We start from the raw sequence: 9,725 nt of genomic DNA on the forward strand, positions 1-9,725 counted from the left end.
TTGTGCCATATGTTGTGGGGGTATTTTGAATATTGCATATCTTTTGAGGTGAGAGGTTTCAGCACGTTCAGTAGTCGTTCAAGTTAGTTTTCAATAATCTATGGCTTTCTCTCTATAATAATAATAATAATAATAATAATACATACTAATATCTCCCCTCAATCTGGAAAAAGTCCCAGGGATTGTATTGTAAAAATTGTGCTTTCTCTATTGGCTGGTGTGTGTTGGCCTGTGGCCAATGTGTGGTCACAACACTGGCAGTGGATGGCATGAAGATGGCAGGATCAGAACTGCTCCCTGGGCAGAAACCAGCTGATGGTAGTTGACCAATGGTTGTCGTCTTGGTTTATCAAGAAAAAGATCTGAGACAGCTCAGATAGGCTTGTTTTCCTCTTCTTCTGTTCCTCCTACTTTGACTCCTCTCTTGTAGAGTTGAAATGGATAGCAGGAAATAAACATTCAAAATAAACACATAGATAGATCATCAATAAATCAGTAGTCTGTCAGACAGCAGCACACTCCCTCTGTTTCAAAGGTGAGGGTTTGCAGGGTTAATGTTGATAGATCAGAAAGAGGTTTGGAGGTGGTCTATGTGGTAGGTAGACCATCAGGGCAGGAGGTGGTCTACTGGAGGAGGTCTATGTGGTAGGTAGACCATCAGGGCAGGAGGTGGTCTACTGGAGGTGGTGTATGTGGTAGGTAGACCATCAGGGTAGGAGGTGGTCTACTGGAGGAGGTCTACTGGAGGTGGTCTATGTGGTAGGTAGACCCTCAGGGTAGGAGGTGGTCTACTGGAGGTGGTCTATGTGGTAGGTAGACCCTAAGGGTAGGAGGTGGTCTACTGGAGGTGGTCTATATGGTAGGTAGACCATCAGGGCAGGAGGTGGTCTACTGGAGGAGGTCTACTGGAGGTGGTCTATGTGGTAGGTAGACCCTCAAGGTAGGAGGTGATCTACTGGAGGTGGTCTATGTGGTAGGTAGACCCTCAGGGTAGGAGGTGGTCTACTGGAGGTGGTCTATGTGGTAGGTAGACCCTCAGGGTAGGAGGTGGTCTACTGGAGGTGGTCTATGTGGTAGGTAGACCCTCAGGGTAGGAAGTGGTCTACTGGAGGTGGTCTATGTGGTAGGTAGACCATCAGGGCAGGAGGTGGTCTACTGGAGGAGGTCTACTGGAGGTGGTCTATGTGGTAGGTAGACCCCCAGGGTAGGAGGTGGTCTACTGGAGGTGGTCTATGTGGTAGGTAGACCCTAAGGGCAGGAGGTGGTCTACTGGAGGTGGTCTATATGGTAGGTAGACCATCAGGGCAGGAGGTGGTCTACTGGAGGAGGTCTACTGGAGGTGGTCTATGTGGTAGGTAGACCCTCAGGGTAGGAGGTGATCTACTGGAGGTGGTCTATGTGGTAGGTAGACCCTCAGGGTAGGAGGTGGTCTACTGGAGGTGGTCTATGTGGTAGGTAGACCCTCAGGGTAGGAGGTGGTCTACTGGAGGTGGTCTATGTGGTAGGTAGACCATCAGGGCAGGAGGTGGTCTACTGGAGGTGGTCTATGTGGTAGGTAGACCATCAGGGCAGGAGGTGGTCTATTGGAGGTGGTCTACTGGAGGTGGTCTATGTGGTAGGTAGACCCTCAGGGTAGGAGGTGGTCTACTGGAGGAGGTCTACTGGAGGTGGTCTATGTGGTAGGGCGACAATTAGGGTTGGAGCTGAACAGCTGTGAGAGTTTCCCATGAGGTTGAGATAGAGAGCTCCTGAGATAGAGTGTCTCTCTCTGGCACGGTGTTAGGTCTTCACCAGGTGTTGCTCTGAGTTCTCCTCCACACTCTTGTCTCCATCGCGAGACTTTTTCCTCTTCTTGGTACCTGGAACCATAGGGATAGATATATAGCTACAAGAATTAAATCAAAGCTGTGTTTATAGCACTTTTCACAAGTTTTTGTGAAAGATGCAGGGTTGTTGAACGCTGGAACCCATGCTATAGCTACAGCCTCCACTAATCATCAATATAAAAACAAATGTGAAAATTTATTTTTGAAATAACCTCCCTAAGGCCATGCAAAGTTGATTACTTGTATAACGGATGACCCGCTTCACTTTGGTCATGAAATGAGGATTTGAAGAGCCAAAGGGCAGCAGTGGCTGCAGAGAAATATGTGTGTTATAAAGTGTTTAAAGAGTTTAGGAATGAACTTGATACTGCAAGTAGGCTACGTAGAGGGTCATATGGGTCTATTATTGGCTTATGTGTCTCATGGGTTAGGGTTAGGTGTTTTACTACATGTGCTTTTCTTCTTGTCAAAACTTGTCAAAACATGTCAACATGCGGTGCGGTGTGGAGATGATTATTACGTCTGTGTGCAAGTGAAAAGAGGAGCATCCCTCGTCGTGAACAAGCAATCTGCAAAATGCCAGTTTGGAGCAACATTTTCACACCTGCTATAAGAAATTCCAGAAATAAAGATGTAATCAAGCAGTACAACAGGGACCAGATAAGAGTTTACATTAGCAAAGGTGCAACTCATGCAGAGAGTACTGTGGAGAGACAGATTGAGGTCGAAATGGGGGATGAGTTGCATGTGTGTCAGGTCTACGTCAAGTTACATTTCATCACTTTTATTCTACCACCAGCACAGCCTAGTGCAAACAGCCAGATGAAATGCACCCCAAATACTAATGCATCACCATGAACAGCCCAGCCCATGTTCATGTGTGGTTCAGTGCTATTCCTGGAAGATGATCCATATCACAAGCAGGTTGTCATTTACAATGGTGTCACCTGTGAAATGCCAATGGAGACACAGTACTATGCAGCAGTGACTGTGTCATTACCAGATGTGTGTGCACACAAAATGCAGATATCATCGACGGAGAGGTGGCATGACTTAAAAAATTGTTCAGGCAGGTTAGGTAGGTAGGCAGGTAGGCTCATGTGCTCTCTGTGCAAAACTAATGGGAAACGATTCATTATGAGAGCTCCACTCCAACTGAAAAAAAGAAAAGACTGAAAAAAAAGCAAAAGCAGTTCTGGGGTCAAGGGGGACTAGGCCTATGCTTGCAATATGCACCTGACAAGTGTTGAGTTTATTTTCTGCTAATTATCATTTAACATACAGACCTACCTAACCCCTTCCATTACTTGTAGAGAGGCTACATTTCATCTTTTAGGTCGATGTTATTGGTATCACTGATATGTGATGGAGCTCTGGTAAAAAAAAGTGACAAACCAAGTTTATGTTCTCAGAAAAAAATGTTGTTTATATTCTATTTGTTTGGTAGCTTTGCAGCAAGAAAGTATAGTATTTTTAGTTAGGGTTTTTTCGCTTGCCTCACTTTTGTGAACTAAAGATCCGTTATACAAGAAATCCAATTTGTATCTATTACTCTAGAAGAAAAGTGTGGGCGGCAGTAAGAGACACAACATATTACAACACGGGATACATTTGTAAAAAGTCTGGTCTGACAGATTGGGCTCAAACTAAAGATGATAGTGTGTAGGTGTGCTTTAAGGTGGGGAGAGGTGTGTGAGGTGTGAGTGTGTGTGTGTGTGTGTGTGTGTGTGTGTGTGTGTGTGTGTGTGTGTGTGTGTGTGTGTGTGTGTGTGTGTGTGTGTGTGTGTCTGTCAAGGCTCACCATGAACTACTTCTTCTATGAAAGCAGTGTCGGACTGAATCTGTTTCTAGGGTACATGTAGGGAGAATGAGATGCAGTTTTCCCAAGCCAATGAACTAAGATCAGTTTAGTGTTTTGCTCCCTTATGGTTAACCTTTGTATTTGATGATGTTAAGTTGATCCTAGATCTGTCCCTGTTACAGGGATCACTCACTCAGTTTGCGCAGCAGTTTCTTTCCCAGCTTCTCCTCAGAGCTGGAGAGAGAGAGGGAACTGATGACAACACAGGAGGACGGGTTTGACTCCACAGGCACAGCATCTAGAGAGACAGAGAGGGGGAGAGAGAGAGAGAGAGAGAGAGAGAGAGAGAGAGAAAGAAGGTATAGAAAGAGCAAGAGTGGGGGGGTTGAACAGGGGAGAAAGAGACAGTGCAGAGAGAGAGGCAGGGGAAAATGAGAAAGAGGGAGGGAAAGAGGGAAGGTAGAGTGATGATGTTAATGATGATGTGTTGGTCAAATCAAACTGTATTTAAATGTGGAAACAGTTCATAGTCATTGAGGTTGTTCTCTCCTCACCGTTCCCTCCATGGCTTTCTGGCCGGTCCTCTTGGATGTAGGGAATCTCATCCATCCGGAGAAATACAGCGTCACTGGGACTCCTCTGGCCGTCTGACTTACTGCCTGTGGAAGAAATACAAAAATCAGCGCAGCTGCAAATGAAAATGCAACAAGATTTTCTTTTAAATTTCTGTGCCTTTAGAGGGAGCCAGAGGACCATACTGAAGTTAAGAGCAAGCATGGTTAGGAGGCTTTCATGGGGTACAAGACAATACTACTCACCACCTTCCACCACTTTTTTCTCAATGACTGAGAGAACAAACACACACACACACACACACACACACACACACACACACACACACACACACACACACACACACATACACACACACACACACACACACACACACACACACACACACACACACACACACACACACATTGGATGGTGTGCCAGTGAGAACAGGGCAGATGGTATCTGGGATATCCTCTAAGCCTTGAAACCAATCAGTGTTGGTTTATCTTGCACAGGAGCCATGTGTGAATGTGTGTGCATGCGTGTGTCTGTGTGTATGAATCTAGGATAATTTTCAACATACTACATATAAAACCGCTTCTGTATGTTCTCCCTGGTAATGATTTTATTTGCACAGCACTTTCTCTGAGGGCCTACAGTGCTTACATGTATATGTAAATTATCATAACAAAAATATTTTAAAAGACAGAGCTACAACTTATCATTGGCTAGTGCAATAACATCTTCCCTCCTCTTTGGGCCTTAACTTTGGGTCTTATTTCTTATGTTAAGTTATTATTTCTTAATTATTTTGAAGAAACACAAGTACAGTTCCTCCAGGTAATAAAATGAGCAGAATATGGCTTTTCTACTTCTATTTTTCTTCTGTTTGCTTTCTAATCAGGGCTATATCCAGCCATGTGTCTAACATATCAAGGACTTTCATTAAAGGCATCTGCTTGTGATGATAGTTATGCAACTCCCTCTCTCCCTCTCCTATACACACACACACACACACACACACACACACACACACACACACACACACACACACACACACACACACACACACACACACACACACACAAAGGGGGGGGCGGGGGAGGGGGTGTACTTACGGACGATGCACCTCTCATTGAGCTGGGAGGTACTGTGGGGGCTGCTCTGGGGCTGGGCGTGTGTGAGGCGTGTCAGGCCCAGTCGGGTGTGTGTGAGGGGGAGGGCGATGCTGTGGGAGCGGGTCTCTGGGATGGGGGGTCTCTCCTCGGTTTCAGGGGCCAGTGAGTCAGGGTCAGGGGTCTGGGGAGAGCTGTCCATCCGTGTGGCTGTCAGAGCATTCTGATAGTGGTTCCTTGTGATCTAAAGGTGAATATCAACAAATGATATATCCATCATCATAAACACACACACACACACACACACACACACACACACACACACACACACACACACACACACACACACAAACATGTTCAGCATAGCAGAGCTGTAGTGAATACGGTCAGGCGTGTGTGTGTGTGTGTGTGTGCGTGTGTGTGTGTGTGTGTGTGTGTGTGTGTGTGTGTGCATGCATGTTTGTTTGATTCACTTTTCAATACAATGTCCATGTAGCCTGAATGAAAAGGGAGGGCATGAGATAGTGTCTGTTCAGGCTCAGTGTGTGTGTGTATGTACTCAGGAGAATATGAGAGACTCAGTGTGTGGTGTGTAGTAAGATTGTACATCCATCACTACGGCTAAATTATTCATGCTAAAAATGGAGCTCATTTATCCCCAGTGATTAAAGAGAAAGAGAGGGTGTGTGTGTGTGTGTGTGTGTGTGTGTGTGTGTGTGTGTGTGTGTGTGTATGTGTGTGTGTGTGTGTGTGTGTGTGTGTGTGTGTGTGTGTGTGTGTGTGTGTGTGTGTGTGTGTGTGTGTGTGTGTGTGTGTGTGTGTCTCCAGCTGAGGCAGGAAGAAGGAGAGAGGATGTGTCTGTGTTCAGTCAGACATTTCAAAGGGCAGCACTGAATTTAGGAATTTACTGGGCTGAGGCCCGTTGCAGGGCTGAGGACTGTTGCTGGAGGAAAGGAGGGTTGGTAGTTTGGTCCTGGAGTAGTCATTAATATCCATTATTGGCCTGACCCCAGAATCCCTAGAGGTCATCACAAAGCAGAAACTAGGAAGAATGTGCAGACTATATTGCAATATGATAGTCACCCTCTCATGGTTTAAGATGTCTTTTGTGTCAGCAGCTGTCAGGTTCTTCAGTGACTAGACTACATGATGTATCCTAATGAATTATGAAGGTCATGTGGTATTAGCATTGGTACTGCTATAGCTCTGTATGGTTTTACATAGTGAGCTCTCTCTCTTTTGAAGGAAGAGTGGATTTGGATGATCCATAACTTTGATGATTATGACAATTATTGTATTGGTTGTATTATTGGGCTGATGCATATAATCATGTCTCTGATGTAATGAGCATGCAATGTTTTTTGTATTTGTATGTCTTGTTGTATTTAGTGTCCTATATTTTATGTGCGGGGTGGCTATCCCAGTTTCCCCCTTGGGGGATCAATAAAGTTGATCTAATCTAATCTAATAGTTTGGGAGTGCAGAGAAGGAGAATTAGGTGTGTGAGTCAGTGTGTGTGTGTCTGTCTGTGCATGTCTGCACATGTGTGTATAAGTGTGTGTGTTACCTTAATGATCTGCAGGTCTGTGAGTTGTCTGACAGTGTAATCTGGTAGGTAGACCCCTCCTCCTGTACTCAGCTGACCCACACTCCCTCCTGATAGAACTGAGTCTGACTGGTTCAGACCACTGCTCCGAGAACCATATCTGTGGACTGGATAGGACACACACATGCACATGTGCACGCATGCACACGCACGCAAACACACACACACACACACACACACACACACACACAAGCAATAATTAAAATGTGTCCTATGATACCCTAAACTGTGCATTTGTTTATGTACATGTAAGCATGTCCTGTTCTCTTCTGTGCTTCTGTTTGTGAGCTATTCCTACCCCATTACGACACTTACTCCAGTTAGTCACAGTTCTGTGTGTGTGTGTGTGTGTGTATGTGTGTGTGTGCATGTGTATGTGTGTGTGCATTACAAAATGACTGCAGTCATTGTGGATTTAAATGACCCTCCAAGGACATCTAGCAAGAGTATGTTCAGTGCTATATTACCACCCCCATCCCTTCTTGTTAAGATTAGGATTTGAATGAGCATCACAAAGGCCAGGGACTGGCTTTAGGGTACTGATAGGCTACCGGGTCTCAACCCCACAGAGAGTGCAGAGAGAAACTACTTGAGTCAGCACACACTGTAAACACAGGAGAGAGAAAGAGAGAAAAGGGGGTGGGGGAGGGTTGAAGCTATTTTCACCCTGAAGTAGTTATTTTCAGAGGTGGAAATATATACACACACACACACACACACACACACACACACACACACACACACACACACACACACACACACACACACACAGACACACACACACACACACACACACAGACACACACACACACACACACACACACACACACACACACACACACACACACACACACACAGACATACAAAATCCCTTTTGTGTTTGCTTATCAGTCTTAGCTGGTTCTTATGTAGTTCAAGTCACGTCATTTCTTTCCATTGGACCATTTTTCTTAAATTGCTTCTAATTACTGCTGTTACATATTTTTTTCCCACAGCTGCAATATTCTCTCACAGGCTCAAGAGAAGAAGACACCATCACCATCATCATCATCATTACCATCATCATCATCACCATCATCATCATTTTTTAAATTTTATTTAACCTTTATTTAACCAGGAAAAAACCCATTGAGACACAAAGTTTCTTTTGCAAGGGAGAACTGGCCAAGAAAGCAGCAGCAGTCAATACAATATTACAAAATGTAAAACATACAATACAATCAGCACAACAACATGATGTGTTTTTTGTGCATTCAATACTATTTTTAGACCGTACAGGGAGGCCTGTAGAGACTGAAAGACAGTGTGGAGCTCTTCAGCAGCCTGCACCAAAGAAGGACCATTTGGATAGATGAACGTATCATCTGCATTGATAAAAATGGAGAACAAAACAGGAGCTAAAATGGAACCCTGGGGAACACCTCTGGTAATCTCAAGGAAGCTAGATTTATGATTCTCAGCATAGACACATTGTGTTCTGTCTACAAGATAGCTTCTAAACCAATTGACATCTCCAGCATCACCATCATCATCCTCACCATCACCATCACCGTCATGAGTAGCATTTGCATTAGATAGTTTCAGTTTCACTCATAATGAGTACAAGCATATATCTCTGTGTGGTTGTCCACATATTTACCCATGGGCAGGGCTGGTATGAGGGCTGGCATGCCGTAGTAGGAGAAAGCTCCATTCTCAAAGCGAAGGGCCTCTTTCCCAATCTCCACCTCCACCCGACCCTGCAACATCAAGACACATAGACACACATATAGACACACACATAGACACACACATAGACACACACATAGACACACACATAGACACACACATAGACAGACTCCTCAGCACATCATCAACTCATAGTGAAGAGTTTGCTTACCAGCATCTCTCTTCATTCAAATAATACTATTGAGTCTTTTAGCTCTATTCCAGAACAGCAGGGGTAATTTCCCTGACCCAGACAGTGTGACTCCAGCTCCATTAGTTTACTGTTTAGCACCTGACCAGCCGGAGGAGGATGGGTCCCCCTCTGAGCATGGTTCCTCAAGGTTATATCAGGGAGTTTTTCCTTGCTACTGTGTCCTATTTTTTTCCCTTGTAAAGCACTTTGAGACAATTGTCATTGTAAAGTACTTTACAAATAGATTTGATTGATTGTTTGAGCTGTAAAGTCTGTGGGTGAGAATGCCAACAGAACACCAACCATACATTATACTGTTCATTAACACCATACATCCACAAAATACCATCATCAATATGGGTGTACAGAATCCTACCTGCAGAACCAGGATAAAGTAGTCCACTGGCTTGTTCCGCTGGAAGAGGAAATGTTGTGGGGAGCGTTTGTTCTTGGGATCAAACTTGAGCTCCTGGACGACACTGGGGTGTTTGATGACACGCAGCAGGATCTTCTCTGACAGGTGAGACGACCTGAACGGCTCCACCTCTGCAGACAAGACAGATGCACACACACACACACACACACACACACACACACACACACACACACACACACACACACACACACACACAAACACACACACAGGAGAGGTCAAAGGGTAATTATTAACACAGCTGTGTCATGTTTCAGCTGGAGGAACACACACACACACACACACACACACACACACACACACACACACACACACACACTGTTACCTGTGGACAGGAAGCGATGTGTTGCAAGGAGCAGCTGGGGTGATATCTTTACTTTGAGCTCGTTCTCTGACATCTTAAACACTGAAAAGTCCTGCTGTTTACGCTCGTGGTGAGACACACGCCGCTTGGTCCGGTTATCAACTGCAGAACAAACACAATGCCTT

General features: G+C 44.9%; 1 protein-coding gene across 1 annotated transcript in view; it reads right to left on the reverse strand.

Annotated features, from left to right (window-relative positions):
* Window positions 1-1,779: 1,779 nt before the first annotated feature.
* Window positions 1,780-9,725, reverse strand: part of cnnm1 (cyclin and CBS domain divalent metal cation transport mediator 1) — a gene marked incomplete at both ends in the record, with an annotated part of 16,677 nt that continues 8,731 nt past the window's right edge. The window contains 8 exons of the mRNA XM_083694972.1: window positions 1,780-1,859; window positions 3,821-3,925; window positions 4,182-4,282; window positions 5,297-5,541; window positions 6,865-7,010; window positions 8,543-8,642; window positions 9,180-9,349; window positions 9,562-9,702. Of these exons, the coding sequence (XP_083551098.1) occupies window positions 1,780-1,859; window positions 3,821-3,925; window positions 4,182-4,282; window positions 5,297-5,541; window positions 6,865-7,010; window positions 8,543-8,642; window positions 9,180-9,349; window positions 9,562-9,702 (1,088 nt within the window). The remainder of the gene's footprint in view (window positions 1,860-3,820; window positions 3,926-4,181; window positions 4,283-5,296; window positions 5,542-6,864; window positions 7,011-8,542; window positions 8,643-9,179; window positions 9,350-9,561; window positions 9,703-9,725) is intronic.

The sequence above is a fragment of the Argentina silus genome (genome assembly GCF_951799395.1).
Source record: "Argentina silus genome assembly, chromosome: X".
Lineage (NCBI taxonomy): Eukaryota > Metazoa > Chordata > Actinopteri > Argentiniformes > Argentinidae > Argentina > Argentina silus.